The sequence below is a fragment of the Xiphophorus hellerii genome, chromosome 18, assembly GCF_003331165.1.
Source record: "Xiphophorus hellerii strain 12219 chromosome 18, Xiphophorus_hellerii-4.1, whole genome shotgun sequence".
Taxonomy (NCBI): Eukaryota; Metazoa; Chordata; class Actinopteri; order Cyprinodontiformes; family Poeciliidae; genus Xiphophorus; species Xiphophorus hellerii.
Window position 1 is genome coordinate 7,955,541 of NC_045689.1, and position 24,462 is coordinate 7,980,002.

At 37.4% G+C, this 24,462-nt stretch overlaps 2 protein-coding genes across 2 annotated transcripts; both read right to left on the minus strand.

Annotated features, from left to right (window-relative positions):
* Nucleotides 1-237: 237 nt before the first annotated feature.
* Nucleotides 238-1,963, minus strand: fam181b (family with sequence similarity 181 member B). Its single transcript, XM_032546223.1, is given in 2 exon segments — nucleotides 238-1,632; nucleotides 1,634-1,963. Coding segments are annotated over 2 exon segments (1,230 nt in total). The 3' UTR covers nucleotides 238-732.
* A 6,449-nt stretch (nucleotides 1,964-8,412) lies between these two features.
* Nucleotides 8,413-23,571, minus strand: prcp (prolylcarboxypeptidase (angiotensinase C)). Its single transcript, XM_032546071.1, has 9 exons — nucleotides 23,081-23,571; nucleotides 15,240-15,380; nucleotides 14,705-14,806; nucleotides 14,413-14,594; nucleotides 14,086-14,243; nucleotides 13,287-13,459; nucleotides 10,797-10,964; nucleotides 10,521-10,708; nucleotides 8,413-9,251 (listed from the first exon to the last, which is right to left on the minus strand). Exons 1-9 carry the CDS (start codon nucleotides 23,261-23,263, stop codon nucleotides 9,002-9,004), a joined length of 1,545 nt encoding a protein of 514 aa, XP_032401962.1. The 5' UTR covers nucleotides 23,264-23,571; the 3' UTR covers nucleotides 8,413-9,001.
* Between the last annotated feature and the right edge of the window lie 891 nt (nucleotides 23,572-24,462).

Below are 24,462 nucleotides of genomic sequence, written 5' to 3' on the forward strand. Positions count from 1 at the left end.
CCCAGGCCTTGAGTTTTACACATATGCACGAACTTATCAAACTTTGTGCTATGGGTTCATACTGTTACAAAAAACATAGCCACTAGGGGGAGCCGGTATGTTTTGTAAATTTGTTGCCTGTTTTTATCATAACAGGCCTGCAAATTCAACACTAGAACCTCATCGAGGTAGAATGCAGTTGTAGTCACTGAGTGAAAAATTGTGTTACACTTATCCACAATAAGCAGGAAACAAACACACCAATAAAGACCAGCTTTATTTTGTCCTGTTACAATAGCTAGATACAATAAATGCCTTCCCAAAAAAGGACGAAAAGTGTTCAGTCGACCAGCTGAAAATAAATTCTGAATAAATTTCTGGTAGACAAACACGTCATTGTTTTAGCAATAATTAGTTTCCCTCTTTCTGTGCTGCTGCACAGACCTTTACTAATAAAGTTGGAAAAGTGCATCTGTTGTTTAGTTCAGCTTCTTCACTGTTAAAATCCGCCACTATAGGACAAACTGATGTGTCAAGCAGGATAAACATCACTGTCACCTTACAGTTAGATCCTTTCAGAAAGTCTTTGTTAATTGCCTGAGATGGAAAAAAAATACACACATGAAGCTTTTGGCGTTTTATAAAATGGGTCTTTCATAGACGCAACATGAAAACGGTGTCCGAGTTGCAATGTTAATGAAAATCAAAGTGTCTTCCTCTACTGTTAGAACAGTCTGCAGGCTTTTCAGTTTCTCATAGACATGAAAAATGTGTTTTGTTATATCCACCATTTAAGTCATAGGTAACCTGAGATATGGAGCAGTCTGGGAAGAAGTTCGGGAAGGTCAAAGTGCACAGGCCGTTGTCATCTAAGGGCACAGAAGTGTCCTCAGCCTGACTATAGACTGGAGGCTGCGGTGGACCTGACCGCAGACCCTCTGAGGGTTTTTTACACTGTCCAGAGCAGTTAGTCCAGGGTTCAGTGTAGAGGAGACCACCAACTAAATGGTCATAGGAAGAAGGGTCCAGGCCTCCCAGGTCTGGCTGCCCCCTCAAAGGCACGCCCTGATAAATGTCCTGCTCATTCACCATGTTGCTGTAGTCGGGCCCCAGGAGTTCAAAGAAGTCAGCGGCCTCCGGGTTGCCCCGTTCCAAGTCCTTCAGCGTCATTCCAGACGTGGAGCTAACTCTGGAGCAGTTGGCAGGCTCGGTAAAGAAAGACGGAGGCAGATTACGGTGCCTCATGGGGGGCTTCTTTGCTTTCTCCCCCCTTATTTCCTTGACAGGGCTGAAGAGAGCAGCCAAGCTCTTGCTCTGCAGGTTGGCCTGACCCCCCTCTCGTTTCTGTAGAGTTTTACTCTGCACAGGGCCCTGCTGACTCACCGGGGAACCTTGTCTTTTCACCGGGGCTTCTGATGTGTTCCCTGGTGTTATAATACCAGTGCAGCGTTTGATCTGCTTCTGCAGATACTTCCTATGGTTGACTTTCCTTTTGGACTTCACCGGCTTGTCCAGAGCCAGCTTGATGTTGCTGGAGGCTGAGTCTATGAAGCTCAGCAGGTCCCTGGTGGTCTCTTTGAAGTCTTCGTCGTTCTCTGCCTCGCACAGCAGACTCCCATCCAGACTCTTTTCCACGTCGTACTCCATCACAGAAGTCGGGGAAGCAAAAACTCATAAACTGAGGGTTCATGATTGCAGTTTGAACCGCCATAACTCTGTCGAGCCCGGCGGCTACACCTGTGGCATCCACTGTGATCCCTGAACTGAAAGTGTCTTCAAAGCATGACTTTGTTCTGCGGATAAACACCTGCTCCTGATGCTGCTCGTGAAGTTTCCATAAACAATCCAGACTGGAAGTGACGGCCACTGAGGATGAGGAAGGGGATCTTTCAGGGGGCAGGACCGATGATGTCAGAACATCAAAGAGGAGGAGCGAAGGGAAACCAGGGAACTTAACTCTTTGCTTGTGCCCAACCACCTGCATCTAAGAGGGATTTGTCTGAAATTTCCTACTGAGCAGAAGACAATGTGCTCTGTCAGAGAGCTCCTCCACTGGTTTTACTGTCAGTGTGTGCTCTGAACCATGACAGCTTTTGTGGAACTGTTGGATATGACTGTAATAGTGAGAAGAAAAGACTCTTTAAGCCCCATTTGATGGCATGTTTTATTTTCTTTTGAAACTAAAAAGCAGTCACTAAACACAATTCCAACAAATTGCTTAACCAGTCGAACACCAGAAATAGCGCTATTAAAATAAATTAATTATTTATATATATATATACAGTACAGACCAAAGTTTGGACACACCTTCTCATTGAATTCAATGAGAAAGTGTGTCCTATATATATATATATATATATATATATATATACATATTCCAAATTATTGTGCAAGTGATGTTTTCTCAGATTTTCTTAAATGGTCAATGCAAATGATGGTCAGTATAATTTTCAAGTCATGAACTATTACAGTATCAAATTTACAAATTACAATCAAATTTTACTGAACAAAGCTCCCCATGAGAACAATATTTTTTTCAAAAATAAAAAACTCAAAATGCACTGTTTCCAAATTATTATGCACAGCAGATTTTCTAAACATTTTATGGATTATAAAGTACTGCAAACGGTCATTCTTTGAATGTGCAGCATTAAGTGGTCACATGTACTAAAATCAAAAGCTATTTCAATCAAAAACATCTTAACAGACAGAGTTACATGTTAACATAGGAAACTCCAAAGGTTCTCAATAGGGTTGAGGTCAGAGGAGGATGGTGACCACACCATGAGTTTCTCCCCTTTTATGCCCATAGCAGCCAATGACACAGTGGTATTCCTTGCAGCATGAGATGGTGCATTGTCATGCATGAAGATGATTTTGCTACAGAAGGTACAGCTCTTCTTTTTGAACCATAAAAGAAAGTGATCAGTCAGAAAGTCCATATATTTTGCTGAGGTCATTTTCACACCTTGGGGGACTCTGAAGGGGCCGACCAGCAATCTTCCCATGATTTCAGGCCCAAAACATGACTCCACCACCTCCTTGCTGACGTCACAGCTGTGTTGGGACGTGGTGGCCATCCACCAATCCACTACTGCGTCCATCTGGACCATCCAGGGTTGCACAGCAGTCTTCAGTTTGAAAATTAATCTTCATGTACGGCTGGGCCCACTGTGACCGTTTCTGGTTGTGAGCTACTGGTTAGGGGCGGCCGAATAGTAGGTTCATGCACCGCAAGCCTCTAGAGGATCCTCCACCTTGAGGTTCCAGAGGCACCTGCAACTTCAAATAACTGTTTGCTGCTTTGTAAGGGCATTTTAACAGCTGCTGTCTTAATCCGATGAATTTGTCCAACAGAAACCTCCCTCATTATGCGTTTATCTGCACAAACCCATCTTTGTTCTGAATCAGCCACAAATCTCTTCACAGTACGATAACGTTTCAGTTTTCGTTAAATATCTAATGTTTTATCTTATCATACGGCACTACACTATCTGATGATTTTCATCAGCAGAGAGATCCTTTCTCTTTCCCATATTGCTTGAAACCTGTGGCCTGCTTAATAATGTGGAACATCCTTCTTAAGTAGATTTCCTTTAATTGAGCTCACCAGACAAACTAATCAACACAGCTCTCTGAAATTAATTATAGTGATTCAAAGAGCTCTGACACACAATACCATCTATAAATAGCACAACAAAAAATTGTATCTTTATGACACTTAAATCCAATTTGCATAATTATTTGGAAAACAGTATATATATACAGTATATATATATTATTTTTTTATTGTATTTATTTTTTTGTAAAGCCATTTCTTCTCACTATTACAGTCAATAGTTGCCTTTGTAACGCTTAAAGGTTTTATATTAAACAAATGTAAATATCTGAGAAAGATAACCTGTCAACTCAAAAAGTTGTCAGAATCCAAGACCAACATAATACAACAGCCTTGTGTTTTAAGTGCCATTTAAGTACTTGAACTGGAAAACTGTTGAAAACATAAAAGTTTTACTATGTGAAGACACAGAAAGTTTACCATTTACTTTGGTCAAATTTATCTGGTAAAATATGTCTATGGACGCAAGTAAAAACATAAGAGCTTTCCTCAAAACTGCAAAAACCAAATTTTAAAGGTAGAAAACATCAAAGACAAGGAGGAAATTTATTTTTGCTTAAACCAACAAAAATATTTGATCAATTCATAAAAAGCTGAATTTTCTGATAATTGTTTTGGTTTTAGACTGTAAGAGATTTATTTGTAATTTCATTACTTACTAAGTTGAAAACTGAAGCTATACAGTGGCAAAAAGTTGCTTCTTTTCTGTGGGAAAATCTTTGTCCCCAAACAGATGCCAGTATGTTGGAGAATCTTCCCCAACTGCTTGCTTGTTGTCTTAATCTGCTCATGGCAAAAGTTGATTTCTAGTGCATTCCCAGGCCAGTGGGAATTTCTGCCCTGGCCTGACAGCTATTATGGGCCGCCTTTGACATAAAGCCCTAGCGGGGTCTAAATAGCCCTCTATTCTTCGGGCAGCACTGAAAGGGAGCTTTGTGCCAGAGATTCATTAAATTGCACCTCACAGCCCCTTCGTAAAACGGGTCTCAATAATGAACAGTCGATTTAACTAGAAAAGCTGCCGGAGCTGTTAAATTAAAGGGGAATAAAGTGCAGTTCGGGCTCAGTGTGCCAGAAGAAACGTTGACCCTAAGAAATCCTGGGTATGAAACTTCTGCTGTAAACAATCACTGTATTTACAGGAAGTTTCATGGCCAGCACTGAATACAAGGGAGTATGTGTCTAACAGCCAGACAGTGTTGGTGCCAGCACTTACTTTATTTTCTAGTACATTCCGAACCTCAAAAATGGTGTAATTTACTTTTAATGATAGCATTTGTTCCTATGTCTCCAGCCATTTGATACAAATATTTATTTTTCTCTTTTTCTAGAACAGAAAAAAATAGAACATGTCAATAAATTTACAGAGGCACGGAGTTGTTTTAAGTGTTTGAATGATAAAAATCAGTGAAGCAGAGCAAAATTCTTTCTTATGTTAATTCCCAGGCAGAAAGGAGATTATGCAACCAGTTGGCCAACACAACTCTGCTGACTGAAAGGAAACCTAAAAACAAGGACCAAATGTGAAGAACAATTTGGACCGTTGCAGCTCAGATGTACAGTGGTTTAAAAAGACACATCCCTTGAATTTTTCAACATTTTGTCATGCTACAACAGCCTTCGATGAATTTTATTCAAATTTCATTGTGATAGTGCACTACAAGAGAGTGCATAATAATAACGTAAACAACATGTTTTACAAACAAAATTTTTCAAATAAAACTATAAAAAAAGCATCATGAAGACCAATAAATAAATAAGTATTCTTTTCAGAGCTGCACAATAATTAAGACTCATTTAAAGCTTCACCTTCCAATAGCAAAACAATCCTAAATGTATGAAAGGCCCAGTCAAGGTTTGGACTTTTAATTCAATTGGGAACCAGTGACACAACTTGGAATTATATGCACACAAATCCAGAAATGGGAATTTTTAGCTGCTTCACAATTGAACACCAATTCATTTTGGAATATCAAATTGTGACAAAGTGGTTGAGTTTGTATTTATTTACTTGTCATTTAAGCATATTCCTAATTTATTTAATCTCTTTTACAGTTGACCATCTTTTAATATTGGTGTTGTCATTTTGCTTCACTTACTATTGTAGTGACATTATGTTACAGTTTACATTTATGCACGTTTACAAAGCTTACATTACTGAAACATCAACTAATTAGTTTTTTTTCCCTCCAGCTACACGGTAAATTTCTCGTACATTTATTTATTTATTTGTTGAAACTCACCATCGTTTGTCCCTCCGTTCAAATCCTACCGCCGGAACAGGGGCCGGCCCGCCACTTCCTGTTTATGATGTCATTGATTGCATCACCAGACGCAACCAAATGGAGTGTTTTCTTTTTGCATAGCATTATTTATTCTCTTTAAAGTAACCTTCTGAGTTTAATGTATTGTGGTTTTTACTTTGCAGACGATTTACTTGTGTAGATAAGCTTGTAAATTAGATTAATAACTTTATTTACTTTTCTTTGTGTAAATTTTGTTGTTTGGTTTAACCTGTTTTCTAATGGTACAGACCAATGAGGTCCAGCTGTGTTTTCAATTCTGTATAAAACTAGTTACTACTAGCTACTGGAAGTTTAAGGTGTCAGATAATAAAATCCACCAAGAACAAACTGGAACTGTCTGATGTTTTTTATACTAATGAGAAAAAAAAAGAAAGATTTTTTAAGGCATTAATTCTTTAAACATAATCTAAGCTAAAATACAAAGTGAAGACAAAAAAATGCAGCTTGCAAACAAGACAACATATCAGATTCGTAGAGGGAATTCTAAAATTAATTCTTCTAGCAGCACAGTTTTGGCAAAATGACATTATTCCAGTCATGGCAGCCATAACCCCCTCCCATTTTTAGCCTTGTCAGGGGGTCTTGGCTTTTATGCTGGTAGGTCATTCAGACCACAGAGTCTGACGCACAGATCCCGGAAACAAGTTTCTATTGTTGCGCTAAAGCTGTGAGGATGGGAGGGGAAGGGAAGGTGCAGATCGACTCAAAAATAGAAACAGAGACCACAGCTTAGGAGGTTTAATGTAGCTTGTACACTGAAAATATTCTGATAAATTATTTTTTAGTTCCTTGCAGCATTAAACAATAACTAACATTTTATGGGGAACATTACTTTGCAAATTAATATATTTCCCCAGTTGTTCCTCGTCCTGCTTAAGAAATTTTACTAATTCAGCAGAACCAAATCCTAAAGAGGTGAGCGGGGACAATGTGAAGTGACATCCACAAGCTTAACCTCATCCTAATAGTGTGTGGTCTCCATCTGAGCAGGGACATACTCAAGAGCTTGAGCTCAAGCGAATACTAATAACACCTCTGATTGATGACAATTGTCAGGGAGCTAAAAAAAAAAAAAAAAAAGAGCTGCCAAATTAATGACCTCTCAAAGTCCTGAGAAACGTTTTTAGAAGGGCATTTCGTACTAGAGACCCCATCCTCCCCCATGTTTAGCTCTGCTTCTTTCCACTTAGGAAATTCATTTGAGGCTGTGACAAAACGCTTGAAATCTGTCTTTGTTTCTCCTTGTGAAAAAATAAACTGACATGCCAGACATTTTGCCCTCCATGGGTCATGTTTGTGTCAGGAACTTTAGCTTTAGAAGGTTAAAAGTGTGAAGTGAAACAGTCAAAAGTGAAAAAAACAAAACTGATTTTAAACAGTCTCTGGGTACCTGCATCATCTCACTGCATCACTTTTAACCTTCCAACAACCCCTCTCAGTCTCCGCAGCACTGTTGGAAACATATTAATATAACTAGCAGGAGGGGAGGGGGGGCAACTAGAGTCTACAGGCTGTCCTGGTCCCACAATTTAGACTTTTAATAGCAGCTGGTGAATGAATGCGTGCCAAGGGGAATCCCACAGGTCGGTCCGCAGGGGTAAGGTCAGCAACCATAACCGCAATAACCTCCCACCACTTGCTTTATTGGCCTCCTCCGATTGGGTTTTTATTAAATCTCAAGGATGTGCATTTGTTCTCGCTTGGTGGAAATTGAACTTTATGGCCTCATCTTTTTCATAAACATGACAAAAGAGGCTCCTCAGAAGGATAAAGTCACATCTCTATCAAAGGCTAATTAAAAGGAGATACAGTAACTTGCAAAAGTATTTATACTTAAAGGGTACGTGGTTTTTAACATTCTAAAGTAATAATTTTAGAGTGGTGTGGCTTTCATTTGGTTTCACCCCCTTTTACACTGTCACCCCTAAGTAGAACCCAGTTAAACAAACTGCCTTCAAAAGTTATGTATCTAGTAAATAGGAGTCCATCTGTGTTTGATATGTAAATACATTATTTGCATAATAATTATTACAACTACAAACTAGTGACCAGGCCCGAAATCTGGGTGTAGTGATGAACTCAGACCTGAACCTTCAGAGACATATAAAGACAATTACAAAGTCAGCTTTTATCATCTGAGTAACATTTCTAGGATTAAAGGACTAATGTCCCAGTAAGATCTAGAGAAAGTCATCCATGTTTATCTTTAGTTGAATTGATTACTGCATTAGTGTCTTTACAGGTTAACCTAAAAAAAATTAAAAAAATCAGACAGCTGCCTTGAATGACTTTGTAGTTGCAAGGACAATGATTTGAGTGAGGTGAATACAAATGGATAAGATAAACTTATATCTAAGAATATGCATATATTTTTCAGCTAATTGTCTTCCACCTTGTGTCAGTTTATCATGTGAATTCTTAATAAAATATTTTGAGGTTTAAACAATTATTGATTTGTAGTTTGTACAAAGACATAAATTCAATGCAAATCTAAAAAGGATGAATAAATTATTTTCTGAACAGCACAATTTCTTTATTGTTCTTGTTAGGGCAACAAAAGACTTCAATGCAAACAATTTCATTCATATTTAGTGCCAAAATTTTCTCTTGAGGCTCCCATAAGTACACTTAGAAATAACAGATTACAGAATTACCCATGATGATAATAAAATTATAAATTGTCATTTTCTAATCAAAAATTTGATTTAAAAATCAAAAATATGAAAAACAACCCTGATTTCCGAAAAAGAACGACAAATATCATTATGTGGGAAGACGAGCCATATCTGCTTTTACTTTAAGAAAATAAATAAACTTAAAATGTGCTGGTTTTTACATCAAAATTTCAAAGATGATAGTTTGAATAGCTGGATAGAAAATGCATTTCTGTCAGCAGTTTTTTTTTAGCCAATATGTGTATCAAAACTTTTTTACAAATTATGGCATTAAAAATGGAGTGTTTCTAACTAGATGAGAAAAGCTCAAACAACAAAAAACATACGTAGAAAAGGACAAACTTTGGCATTGTTCAATCAGAAAGCACCATGTGAAACTCCATGTCATGCAAGTTAAAGCTGAATCTTGCGCATCAATAAAATCATTTTATTGAATTTTTCCTGTCCTTGGACATAGTAAATCCAGTTCCAGTCGACTTTTGAGCTTGCCTGATCCACTTCTGAAAATACTTCAACTCTAAGGCCCTTGCAGCTCGGACAGAGGGTGGGTCGAGCTTGTTGCTGTAGCGGAGGTCCAAGTGGTGAGCCCCGTCAGGAATCATAATGGAAACGAGAGACTGGCTTATGTTGGAGGTAACTCCACCAGCTGACCATGGATCAAGTCCGCCGTTGCTAGAAAATACATAAGATGCACATAAACACTGAGAATTGCTTGCAAAGCACAAAACCATATAAGAGCATTATAACATCTGTCCAGCAGATGTTATAATCTGCTATAATCTTCTTATAATCAGGCTCATGGTGAGGGCCTGTTGCTCTACCACTGGTACATTATACATTGATGGTATAAAGAAACAAAAAGGAATACTTGATGTGACTAAAGTATTGCTGTTCCTTATAGTAAACCAGGGTTGCCAAACTCCAGTCCTTTGTAGCTACTATTTTGCAATTTCTTCTCCAACACAGCTGAATCTAACAAATATTTTAAATAGAAATCTGAGAGTCTCTACAAGGAACCGTGAAATGAGTCATTTTTGGGTCTTTCATTAAGATAATGATTCATAAAATATGGACAGATTAATACAGAAATAGTTTTATTTCACACAAAAGTCACCAGTCTTTCAAAAATATTATAGAAATTGGTACTGGACAGTCTAATAAATTGTGGAACAAGGAACAGTCAAGGATCCCTCTCCCTGTTTTCTCCAGGTATGGAAAAAGTTACAGGAGAAGACAAAAAGTCAGTGCTGGTAGCTTGGCAAAAATGAAAGCACCACACTAACACCATTAGGCAAAGCTAATGCTAAATAGCCAACTTAAATTCAGATTATCTGCCCTTGAAAGACTACAACCCTTAGCGCCAACTGAATTTTGACATTATAATTTAAATCTTTTATAATGCCTTTAATATTGTATTTATTTTTATATCTTGTTATCTGTCTATTTCATTCTATTCTTGCATGTTTTAAATAAAGTTATTGGGGGGGAAAAAGAGACTGTGAGGAGAGGAAACAGAACTGCTGAGTAACCAGTCTTCACCCACTTCAAATTAAGAGCATGGATATAAACATCTTTTTGAAGATTTCTTAACAGTTGTTAATGGAAACATTAACACCCATGTCAAACTTTATTCAATTGAAAATTTACAAAACAGCCAACTAGATTAGGGCATTAGAATTCATCTGGAAAAAAAACTTAGGGGAAGCTAAGTGCACTAAACATTGTCAAAGTTATCAAAAGCATTGAACAAAGAATTAGCTCTTGTGTTAGCGCATTAGCAGAAGTGTGCCTACCACTGCTAAGTTGTTTCCTAGAGGTGTGAAGGGTTGTGCAATGTATGGATGGAACAATCTGATTAGTTTCAATGTACCTGTGGTAAAAGTTGTTTCCTCATCTAATAAACCCAATCACACTGAGCAATATTTACTTATGGTCTCATACCTGAAGATAATGTTGCTATGGGAACCAATCTTCTTTCCTCCGTAGACCGTCCCAGCCCAATCAGCTCGAGGCCTGACGCCAAGGAAGGAGTTGCACTCATCGGAGAAGGCCTGGAAGCTCCACTCCTCTGGTTCAAACATGTCCTGGACTCCATCTGTGCACATGGGCATCACCATCTCTGTGCAGGCCTGGGGTGGATGGATGAAACATATGTTCACTCTGAGAGGCAAACTCACCCACTGACACCCCGGAAAATCCCTAAGCTGTTTTACATACCTGGAAAAACCAGCCGAGGGCACCAAGGCTGCTGGTTGCTGTCTGAGAAGTGTTGAGGCAAGGAGCGTTTCCTGTGTAGTTGTAGTAGACCTTCGCTGCTTGGGCGACACCGTGCAGCAGCTGCTCGTCAGATACGGTGGAGTCGAAACCAAGATACTTGCACACCACCTTCAAAAATCAGCATATTTAAATAGGTAACTTCCTCACCTTGTCATGTTTTACCCTGATTTAAATTATATGTTATATTTATAAATGTTACATGTTATAAGTTGATCTAGTTCTATTCCATAACAGTAAATAATCCAGGTCATGTCTCTAGTATTTTCATTAAAAATGGAGATAAATGGTCATAAAAAATGTTTAAATGTTACATACCAGTATGTCATTTTATGAAAACTCTTCATTTGAGTTTAATTTTGTCCTGACCCTGTTTCTATTGAGGGCCACACTTCTGTTTCTTATTATTGAATGACAATAAGAGCTAACATAAATGGGGGCTTTCTTACTTTAGATATTCTTTAGGGTTCTATTCTAACTGTCTGGAGGAGTCCTTCATCCACTCTTGGTGTAATTTTGTAAGTCTGTCCATTCACTAGGAAATTCTCCACTGTTTCATGTGTCATTAATTTGTAGATTTTGATCCTAAAGCCTTAAAAATAGCCTTTTAACCCTTTCTGGACTGATAGATGCCATCAATTTGTTTCAAACCAGATCTTTGAGGCAATCATAGTTTCTTCATAACTCAACAAAGGTGCAAAATACTATTTCCATGTATTACCAATGTTTGTAATCAAGTGAACAGATATTATTGTGAAAGAAAACATAGTCAAAAATTAGTTGAGCATATTTTGCTTGCTTCTTTTAATCAGACAAAACCTGTTTCCATGCAAAGCTGTATTGGTTCCCTAACAGAACATACCACTGACAAGATGTGGAACAGTGTTCTGTTTTTACGGGACAATGAAACCAACGTAATGAGTTCTGTTCTTTATGCCTACAGAGGCTAAAAACTGTACCAAAGAGCCCCATTTCCTACCCAAAATAGTCAGGTGTGAAACAACTAAGACTATAAAAGGTACAAAACAGCGAAGGAGTGAAATGAAACCAAAACAACTGAGGTTTGTTCACAACAAAGTTTTGTCACCTTTTAAAAGTTCTGTGCGAGTGAAAAAATTCAGGCATCCAACTCTCTTAAATTTAAGTTCTTTACAAGACTAAAGAATGCTTTCTTGTGGGCCATTAAGTGTTTTTCCACGCATAAAGGTGGCGCCTGATTTGCATATGAAACTCCCTGGAATGAACTTGAATTTATTACTCTAACCTTGGCGTGAGAGGAAAAAAAAAAAAAAACTCTCCATGTATTCAGACAGAACAAGTTAAATAATTCAAAAACGTAAAGGCTTAAATCTCGTTCCCGCTGTTTTGTTTGACTCGCTGATTTCTCTGCATTATTAGCGTGAATGATAAATATTTGCGTTTCAGCTCCTGTTTGATTTCACTGCGTGTTGTTATGGTTGCAGCGGCAGAATTGGCCGGCGCTGTTGTTCCGCACCTTTTGTGAGGCAGAAAAACTGGGCTCTCTTTATTTTTAGAGGTTGGAGGGGATCGGCATCAGAGTGGAGTTTGTTACCAAGGCTTTTGTTTATGGGCAGGGGAGGAGGGGAGGAGTTAGTGGTCGATGGCTGAGGAGGGCCACAGACATGTCCAACTAAAGATTTATACTGTGGAGAGAGGGGAAAAAAAACACTGCAATAGCCCCAAAGCATCTTCTCCTTACTTTTCAGATAGGATTAGTTTTATACATTCATCTCTGCCAACAGATTTCCCTTCTCTAAGCCTTCAATACCCCGTTCTCACACTCACTCAGATAATCACATTAGCTTTGTCATTAAAAAAGCTCCTCTTTGCACCCGCTGCCTAAACCGCTTAAACCACCCATAGGGGTTGCATACATTAAGAGAAAGGAGCCAGAAAAACCTCAAAGTGACCATTTAGTGCTCATTTCACATGATGAAACATGATGCTTGCGGATCCATTCAATGGCTCAATAATAAATAACAGAAATGTATCAGACTGGTGGAAAAATGAGGTTCCTGTGGGCAGCCCAGAGAGGAGGGGAGAGAACTTAGTATAAGAATGTGAAATGCCAAAAAGTATTGAAATAGACTGCACCCAAACAATGATGCAAAAATATTTGTTACTTCTTCTTCTTTTTTTTTTTTTAACATTACATCCAGACATTTATTAGGATTTTATGTGATAGACCGGTACAAAGTAGAGAAAAAATAAAAATCGAAAAGTGTGGCCTGCATTTAAAATGGTAAAAGTCTTGTACTTGTACAGCACATTATGAAATCCAGAGCACTTAACAAGTAAGAGAACTAAAGTCAAGGTGCAAAAAGACAGAAAAGAAATTAAACATAATATTCAGCCGAGCCAGGCGGGAGAACTACATATTTCCCACTATGTTTACTGGAGTCCTGTCTGTACCTGGATTGGCCAGCGAGGCAGCGGCTGGAGGAAATTGGCTTCATAAGGATAGTCCACCATGGCCAGATTCACCCAGGTCTCTTGAAGCCAGCTTTTAAAGCTCACAGCATCATTCTTGTTTTTCAGAGGGGTGCATAAACTGAACTCCTCTGACAGCCACTGAAGACCAGATGCTTGATGAAAGAAAAAAATAGTAATTCAGTTAAAAAATTTCCCAACAATGTGAAGCAAGATTTTTAATGTTATTCATTGTATGATTTTTTTTTTCTGTGGTACAAAAGGGAAAAAAAAACTAACATAGCTTCCATTAGCTATCACAGTTTGAATGTCAGAAATGTGCCGCTACTCTAAATGTAAATGAAACATCCATTATCTTGTCAAATTAGGCTGTTCAGGAGAAAAGTAAATACTCATTTACTTTAAAATATTCACAGAAAAGCTGAGGCACATATTTGTGAGTTTGACGCAACAAAGACTCTTATGAAATACAAAAATCCTTTCTGTGCAAGGATCCCTTTTAGTTATTCACCATTTTTCCCAAGTCTCTGAATGATTTTTTTCTTTTAAAAATTATTTTTTATTATACTTTTCTGAAATCCTTTTTATTTTGTCCTTTTATAAATTCATGTCATTTACAGCTTCTGTAAATATTCAAAATACACTTTAAAAAGTTACATCCTTTTATAGAAAGATGCTGTGGGATAAAATAAAAAGGCACTCCAATTCCTTTAGTGTAATACAAAACAATCTGACATGATGTGATTTATTTCCTACAGATAATCCAGCTCTTGTAACTCACCAGAGGAGGAGACATTATTTATGGCCTTCCAAGATCTCCTGATGTTTGCGTCACAGTTTTTGCCACTTTTGGCAAAGTCCTGCGTTACTATTTTATAAAAGTCTCCACATGGCACCATGTCAGGGAACTGCCATATTGGTGCAGATGCTGCCAAAGCCCTGAAAGCCAAGAACAAACAGAACTGAATCTATTTCTTGCTCAAAAACTTCACATCCATTTCCCTCCGGCATCTGCGGACAAGACAAGTCGTAAAGGTGGACTTCAAACATTTTTCTCAGATGTTTAAATATTAAAACATATGAGGCAATTTGTGCATGACAACCTTACCCAACAACAATATTTGGATATTTCATCCTGAACCAGGCGGAGAGCATGCCTCCATAGGAGCCTCCGATGGCAATGACAGGGCTGTTCTGAGCACCCGGTACAATAGTCTTGATGTTTTGAATCAGCACAGCAAAATCTGCAAGGGCCTGCTCTGATGTCAGGTAATTCAGGTGTTTGACGTCCTGCATTCAGAGTGAAATGCTTTTAAATTAAGAATCATGCGCTGGTTATTTACATTAACTTTATAGATCTGTTTTTATCTATAAATCTGGTGACTTGGATCTTAACTCACACTGTACGAGTCTTGACCAAATGGCAAAGACTCTCCATAGTAACGATGTTCTGCGAAAACCAGCATGGCGCCCAGCTGTTCTGCAACTTCCCACATGAAGCCCTGAAAAACAGTTAAAGGTTTTACATGAGGCTGTGGTCCAAACTTTTTGCCCTGGTGGCAAACTGCTGGGAGGCCACAAAATTCATTAAATTAAGAATGCAAAAATTCATTTACTGTGAGCTTTTTTTCCTTTAGAGTTTTACCTGCTTAATAATAAACACTTTTTATGAAAACTGTACATCATTAAAGATCCCACATATATAAAGGATTTCAGGCTGTTGCCTTATTAAAAGAAATAAGGCAATTTCCAATTTTTAGGGGGTCATCAATTGTTTTCTGTTTTGTTGAGCAATTTTTTTAATCATTCTTGACTTGTGGTCAGGGGCTGAACAAATAATTTCAAGGGCCACAAATAGCCCCCAGGCCACACTTTGGACACCCCTGTTGTAAGGCTAAACAATATAAGTATGTAGTGGAACATCTTTATATTTACAGTGTTGTTGCAGAACCAGGTGATGTCTCCTTCATTTCCAGTGTAGAACAAAATAGGTCCATTTGGCTGCTGCCAGTGGTTGTCAGCCACAAGGTATCTCTGCTTAAAAGTGCCGTCTTGGAGGAATCCAAAGTGATCAATCTGTGAAAGAGAATAACAGGTCAGTAACATGTTGACTGAAAGCAATACACATAATTTTCTTTACCCCGTGTTTCCACAAAAAAAAATATAGGAAAGGTATTTTAAAAGTTTTTGCAAAATCTTATGATAAAACAAAGAATTTTTGCTTTTCAAAATGGAATATCCTCAGAAAGAAAATAGCCACATAGTATTCTAGGAATAATAGTTATTTCGCTGTGCTACAAAATGGCACTGTGTGGCTGGAAAATACACAATACTGCTGCTTTAATAAAAAACTGAAGATTTAACAGGGTGTCCACATTTACACATGCCTGTATTTCCTTGAGTTTAACTGAGATTTACCAAGGCTAAGAGTTGAATTTACATCCCTAAAATGTCCTGAATAATTGAGAACTTTCAAGGTCTTAAATGCAAATTTTTGTCTCAGTCCTTAATGCAACCTCAATGTATCATGGTCCTGTAATAACCCCAAAATATCCTGCTCTATATCAGTGCTCCTGATGTAACAAAATGTTTCTATTCCCCCGCTCCAGAGGTGATAACAGAATACCATCTAATAAATATTTTGCCTTCTGGTTCAAGGCCAAAGTCATTACATGAACTCGTCATTGATTTCCCCCCTCCAAACATATATGGAATCTTTTACCTGCCAAAGAACAAAATATATTTACAATAAATGTCAGTTTTGTGCCTAAACCTGCTACATATTTTTGCACATTGTTATTACAAATTTACTCTATCTTTCAAAAAAAATGAGAGAAAGGAATTTGCCTTGGAAAAGAGAAAAAATATATATTTTTTTCTTTTTTTGCAGTTTTCTTGCACCCTGCTTTTTTCGAGCAGGGTGGATGATAATAAGAGGACAAGTGAGTCAGATCATCATTATAATTTTGTTTTCTAGCAGAAAAAGGGTAGTCTGTATTCAGAAGCATGAACTGATTACAAATTGTGAATCTTAACTCTGCAAATGGGCTGAGGATTTAGACGGCATCATGGAGGGCAATTTAACATCCAATTTAAATGCGACTAAAGGACCAGGCTCATGTTTACACTGAGCCTCTGTCTCATTTTGATCATCTGTGCACTGCTTAGAGGAATGTTTGAAACACAACCTGGATACTCCAATTATCTGTACAGCTCCCGTCACTAGAGTCCTGGTGGACAAGACTACTACAAAGGATGGCGAGGAAACAGACACACTCAACGTAATTTATTAGTATTTGTGCTATATGAGTAGATTTTGATAACAGTTATTGAGCCTTTTAATAGTCTGCAGTACATTGCTAAAGTACGGTATTTATTAGTATGAATGCTGTAGGCATAACTACAGCAGTATTTCAAATACTTTGTGCTATTTAAACCTTTCAACGTTTACCATATTCTGCTCATTCAGGACATTACGGTTATGTCTTTTGGTATTGACATCTGCAACGGTTAAAGAAATATTCAGCTTTTTGTGATCATCTTGGGTCCCACTGAAATGAATGAATGGAACTACTAAGCTCATAATTTGTGAAAGATTCTACTAACAACGTTGCGTTATTTCATGGTTAAATACTTACACAGTGCTTTCAGCAAAAAATGCCATTCAAATTAATTAAAATGTAGTCATATCATTCAACTACTCCTGTTTGTTTCGGTATTTTTCGTATCTCTTACAGATTTCATAAAATCCGTCTTCAAGTTTTTGCTCACATTAAGGTCAGTCTTCTGTCTACCAAACCAAATTCCAACTCTAGTTCCAATCCTCACTTGCCAAAATATTACATACCATGTCTTGTACACTATAGCCATATTTACTATGGTAAAATTCTTGCAACTACAGATGCTGGTATTTTACTGTAAACTATGTAATATTTTTTAAAACAGTGTAACAGATTCTGTTAGGAAGGATCTATGATAACGCTCCTTTGTGCACTTAGGATGCAGCAGTCTGTCACTGAAGGAACTCCAGAGCTCAGCAACAGCTTCATGCATAGGATGGGGAATATTGGGGAAATATATAAAATAAGTTTAAGGGGTACACATACTTTTACATGTCATCTTATTTATATATTATTATTCAGAAGAAATTTGAGCTTTCTTGACTCAGCAGCTAGGCTCATGTTCAAGTTCAGCTCCTTTTTTCCTTCTTTGACAGAGCCATGACATACAGTAAATGTTATGTATAACTTTAAGATCAGATAAGGAGAATCTTCTGGCCACACTTCTCAAATGTAAGCTGCTCTTAGGTCACAGCCCCGATTTTGGACTTTAGGGTAATTAGCACCAATTTGTAAAGAGAAATGCTGGAACCATTTTTAAAAAATGCCACATTAGTTCCACTTTCGTTGAGCTCTGAAATATCCTTTGACGAAACCTCAGGGATTCTCGGCCATCTTCTCCTTTCAACCATATTTTCCCAAGTTTTTTTTCCTGAACAAAGGCTTAGCTTCATGGTGAAGACGACCCCATGAGGTTTCTCTGCGGTTTGGTCCCTGAAACAGCTTCCAGCACTTCATACAAATGTTTCTGTTTTGTTTATACCCCCTTCTTTCGTCGCTCAGTACACTCCTTGGTAGAAACAAAGGAGGCAGGGTTTTTATGAGCCAGTGACAGCAAAAAGATTCTGGGGGCCTCAGTGTGCTCATTCAAGCCTCAATTCCTTCACTTGGCAGTGGTTTCGATGGTGGGAGGGGACCATGAGACGGTTTAAAGGAAATGTTCTGCAGTTTGGCTACAGAGCCAACTGCTACTGGCCCAACATGCTGTAACATGTGGACAAAGAACTTCAGTTACTTATTTTATCAAGAATTTCTTACATTTCACATTCTTAATTATTTATAACTGTATTAGAAGGATTTTAAAGAGTTGCTGTCCAGCTTCAGGAATCGAAAGGTGAAAATACAGTACTGTGAAACAAAATTTCTTTTTAGTAAAACGTGGATCGAGATAAGAAAATAAAAACAAAACAAAAAACTAACAAAGAAAAAAAAACAAAACCTTTCTTTTTGGAGTTCAGTGCTTCAGCAAAAATGTACCCCCATACTCTGTATGCACAGCACACTACCTGTAAATCTGGTTTCATAACCCACCCAGAACTTAATAACTACTGCCACCTTGTGGCCAAAGCAAGTAACTCCCATTTCAGTTGAATTCAATAAATATTCAGCAGGAATGCGGAGCCTCAAGTATTAATATCTAGTAATTTTTTTGTTTTTGAATCACATTGGTTTTCTTATGTGACAGAACAAAAGAATTTAGTGTATAATTGTAAAATGGAGATTTTACATTTTTAATAAGCTGACTAACAATCTGCAAAAATTTTGCTGTACGCATCTGCCAGGTTTGCACATCTAGAGACCAAAATAATTCATTTTTAAAGAGCTAAATCTCAGTCCTGAATGGAGAATATTAAGGGATAACAATGTTTAAGACTTTCACTTTTTCAGTTTGATTTAGGTCTGGACTTTGACTGGGCCATTCAAACACAAACCGGTTTTGATTTAAACCAGGGTACTGCTATCTGTGGTTCCAGAGTGACTCATTTGGACATCTCACAATAGCTCTTAGGTTTGACTAAAAACGACAAAAACAAACTCCAGCTTATAAATATAGATATACAACAAACGTGACTTAACACCTTTTTTTGTTTGAATAATTGTATTGAAATTTCACAACAGAATGACATTAAAAGTACAAATATGTTGTTCTAATTTTCGTCATTAGGTGGAAAATGTTTTTAACAAATAACATCTTGTGGAAGAAAATATATTCATCCTCTTTTTGCAAAGGTTTTAAGTTTTTCTTTATTGTAAAACCTAAAAATAAAAATAAGATGGTGGTTCATAGGAAATAACAACAACCTTACGTAATATATCTTATCTAAAAGGTCATGTAAGACTTCTGGCTCTAAACAAGTTTTATTTAGCTGGACAGGAGGAAAAAATTACTCTTTTAATGGTAAAGGCTGCGAAACTCAATCTAAACCATTGCACGCTAATTCTGGCTGTATTTACGCTTTATCGTTATACTATTTGAGTTATTCTAAAATCCAAACAAAATATACTGATGTGAGCAAATATGGACAAATGTACAGTACAGACCAAAAGTTTCGGACACACTTTCTCATTGAAAGAAACCTTTCTGTCTGCAACTTTTGGTCTGTACTGTATGTATTAAAACGAATTCTATTGCGAGGTACTATGAGTTTGAATATTTACTACGGCAAAAGATGCTAATTTTGTTTTCTACCCTACGGAGTCGCAAAGTGAACAGACAGACCACAAGTTGCAGCTAACTCTAGCAGTTAATTTTAAGGTTGCTAAAGGACACCTCCATTCATTGTCTGATGGCAGACTGCAGCCAAAAGGATTTCCTGATGACAATTGCTGGCGCTACGTTCATATCACTCGGGACTACCACGTGCGGAAAAAAACGCTATATCTTCACTTCCAGATAACAGAAGACCTGACAGGTACTGAAAAGGGGGTTTATTTGTTATACATTTGACAAAGAAGCATATAATTTCTCACTGATTGGTGAACAGGAGTTCACATGAGACGAGACAATAGGGGGATGGGGGTGTTAGGAGTGAGGAAATGGTCTTTATCTTCTTGTCAGCTCGGTTGATTAGACAGGATGCTGTGGGCAGGAACAGGTGTGGAGCATTGTCCACACATGCAAACATTGTTGAGAGCGGAGACTTATTATGACTGTGACTTACTATGTAGTATCAGCCACTGTGTCCATTATTTTCATGATTTTGCTTAATAAAACAAAAGTTGCAGTTTCTACATTTCTAAAAAAACACACAAAAAAAGAGTCTTCTATAAAAACATAAACCTGATATTTTTGCATAACTGTTTTAGTTGCTTAAAACAATGTTTCAGAACCTAACCAACTTGTATGAGACTTGTGTTTTCACACCTGATGGTGCAGTAGACTCGATTTGATTGGAGACCACACTGCATTGTGTTATTCAAACCTTTTGAAAAACTTGTCTACTGTTTTTCACCAAGAACATCTGAAGGAAACAACACAAAAATCTCAGAAAAAGACACCATGTGCAACCTCCATCTTCACGAAATGTAAAAAAAAAACAACAAAAAAAACCCCTGGAGTAACGTCAAATTTTAGCAGTTGTAGGTTTTCTTTGTTGTCTTTGGTAAAAGACCATGAGTAATTTTGCCTGCTAGTGCTAGACATGCACATTTGTTTTTGGTTGTATTTACGTTGAATCCGATACGCTACAGTACGTTTCCAGCTTTTGTAGAGGTCTCCAGTCCGATTGGCCTTCACAGATGTATTTGGATCGCTCCAGAATTCACTTCAACCTAAAACACGACCTACGTTTCTAGGCAGTCCAGAGTTCGCTTTTTGGTCCATATCAGAGTTCGATTGCACATTCACACCTCCCCAATTGAACCTGACTTTCTAATCAGACAAACTAGAGTTCGGTTAAAGCCAGACTAATCAGGGCTGGAATGCATCACTGTGTTTTGCACATATAAATAATCTACAGCTGCATCAAGAAATTGGCTCATGACATAAATTGAGCTGGTTGTAATCATCTGACCAGAAACTAAACATTCAAATTTTCTGCCAATCAGTGAATGCACTATTAGAGCTAATAGGACACAGTGACAACACAGTTCTTAGGAGTGGAAGTTGTTACTGAGAGAAGACCAATAAAATGGGTTTCTATGAGATGTTAAGGTGAAGGACGATACTTGGGGACCATGCTGTATTTAATATCAGACTCATATTGGCTGCTTATTTATGTTGCTACGTCTAAATGTGGAGTGACAAGGTGGCAAAAACAGGACATTGCTCTGTTTTTTGTTTTGCTTTTGGAATATTCCAATTCTGTATCTTATGCTGCATTAGCAGCTATTGGCAATCTTTTTGAAATCTCATAGCTAAATTAGGGATTTTCCAATTAATCCTAACAGAGATGTGACGTGTATGACTGTAAAATCACATAAAACCACAAAACTATGATATTCTTACTAAACGGTATCAGACCTTGGAAATCTCAAAGTGATCAATAGAGGCAAATCTAAAAGTTGCAGGACAGCGGCCCTCGAGGACTGGAGTTTGACACCCCTGTCTTATACAAACCCTTCAGACAACAGACAAAAACAATGAAAGATACAGATAAAAAACAAAAACAAATTAAAAACAGAATAAGAAAATATGCATTGTTGACGTTTTAAATCTTTTCAGCTATAGGTTTTTTATGTAAAAGAATGGGCGTTTTGTACTTTTATATTTGGACTGCACCCAGATGTTTCTTTTTTTGACTAAGAGCAGATGTGCCACGTACCACCGCACACCGTACGACATGCAATCTGAATCTCAGTGAAGTAACGATAAATAGAAAATGTGCAGGCTGAATGAAGATCTTTCAAACCCCCCTGAGAAGTAAATCGTTTCATATTCACTGGGCCCCGGAGACCTCTTTAGGCAGACAGCCAGGTAGGAGGGTTCCGGTGCTGCTGGCAGGAACAGAGCCAGTTGTGATGGCTTTCCCTTCACTACAGGAAGCCAGATGGAAACACCTATTGTCTTCAGTCACAACACATGCACTCCTATATGTCAGAGTGAAGTGGGAACTTTAGAAAGAGCAAGCTCTGTACTTTTTCTTTTTTTTGTAAACAGTAAACAATGAAACCAAGAAGTGCAGTAGAAAATAGGATGAATTTGATTATCTAAAAATCAGAGCTCTTAACCGATGTCCATTTAGTTACATACTCCTTTGACCTAAATTTTCAGACTTTGATGGGATTCATTATAGCCTGAGGATATTTAAGCGCATGAAAAAAATTTGACAAACTGGATTTTATCTTCTGTGTGTTTCAGAAATTCTGAAAAAAACAAAACAACCTGAAGTTGACTTTCAATTTGATAGCTGGGGTGATTTCAGGACAAACTATTCCTTAAACTTGTGAAATCTACACATTCTGTATGTTATACCTGTATTGTTTTCTAATATAAAGAATGATCATATCTATGCTTTTTTGCTCCTAAACTGGATCCAGTTTAAGAATAAGTCCAAGTTAAAAACCTGATCTAAGATGGTTTAGCCATAAAGCTCTGAAATGATCCCTTTTTATTAAGATGTGAGTATGCATATATGTTTTTAAATATCTAATTGACAAATAAATATGAACAAAAACAGTTTTCTTTATGTGGGCAAATATGAAATTAATTTTGTCAGCTGAATAAAAGTCAATACAAAAAGTGATATATACAAATGTATGTTTTCTATGTTTGTGATTGAACTGCAAACTTTTTCTGTATTTGATTAACAAAAAAATGTAGTTATGCGTTTCCCTTGACCTTTGTAGATATAGAAGCCTTGAACATTATAGTGTAAACAAAGAAATCCACTGTTTTATTTTTGCAAGATTGGGTCATATCTTTTTTCTTTTTGTTATACTGGGAATATTCTAATCTGGGGTAATAATGTGGGGTTATTACCAGATATGCTTATGAAAGAGCACTATATGTAAGTTTCCTACATATAGGCATCATTGTATCTCCCTACTGAAACTAATAAAAAAAAACTAAAGGAGAAGTGAAAGAGAAAGAATTAAAAGCGGAAGACAGGAGCAAAAGAATAAACTTCAGTGGTCTATTATTTTAAAGGTCAAGTCCAGCAAGAATAAATAAGAAAATAAATATTTTAAACAAACAAAAAAAAAAACAACACTCACCTTTTGATCGAAGTACAATGTTTTATAGCTGATGGGGGGCTCCGTGGTGTAACGTAACCCTCCAAGTCTGGTGAAAAGTTGTGACTTTAGAGAGGTCACGTGCAAGCATGCCAAACACAACGTTATGATGCCGGTAGCTGCAATTGTGTCCAAATTCCTGCCTCCGGCCATCATTCTGCTCATGTGTAAATCACAGCCCTCTGTGTGCTGATCTTCTACGTGGTCAACACTGCCGCATGATCTGTGCAGCGATTGCAATAAGTATACTGTACTTCTCCCGTAGAAGGCAGGAAGTGAGATTCTCCCTGTCAGCAGGTCCGGAGAGGTGTTGCCATTCAAACCAGTGTCAACTTAGAACTGAGAGCAGCGGCTGAAGTCCGCCTTCTGAAGAGCGGACACCAGGTGCCAGAGTCTCCGGAAGTATTTAAAACTAACACCGCTATGTAAGCTACCGGGGATGTAAACACACAGCAGATGGCTCCTATCATAAATAGACAAAAATGAGCGCACGCCGCATGAGCGTCAGCGACGTACGTCAAGTTTGCAACCATCTTGTGAGGGGCAACTTTTAGTTCAACCATTAAAAAAACTAGAAAATATTTCTGTTCTAGCAGTTGTGTGACTGGGTGGCCTGCTTGTGATGGACCCCTCTTTTTTTACACAAGATATTTCATGAATGAATAAATATACAAAAACAAATAAACAATAACGAAAAACTCTTCACTTTCTGTTTTTAACATGCCGAGTCGAAATTATTGACATGGATAACAATGCAAGTTCTAAATATACATTGCATATTATTATTGTAATAAAATATTAGAGTATTGAATATTATTTTCAGATATAACAAAAACTGATCCAAATAGTTTCTCAGGATTATAATTTCAGACATCAGCTAATCCCTGAAATAACATCCATTAAGCAACAGTTTTTGACAAACTAAAAAAAGTTTTGTTTTTCCTATGACTTAAATAAGGGTACGCTTAGCTGCATTTAAGCATACTGTTAAATTTTGGTTTTAAGATGTTCATTAAAAACGGTCAATTAAAACTATTTGAAAATAAACTTCTGCATTTTTTTTTTCGGAAAACCAAGAGATTTAAAAGTGCCACTCACAAAATGGCCGACGAGTCTTCAGACTGACGAGGACAAGGCAACGCCTCGTCTTCTATCATGCAATGGTTGATGGGAGTGCGAGTTCTATTTAAGAAAGATGCAACAAATTCCAAAGTTGATTCAGCAGTGCTCAAAACTTGGAATTGTGATATTTAATAATAGAGCCCTACACATTTTTTTTCATTTCAATGTTACTTACTACCCCCAGATTACATTTAATAGAGTTGTCAGTTCATTTCTAACCAATTTTATAAAGCAGGACAAAC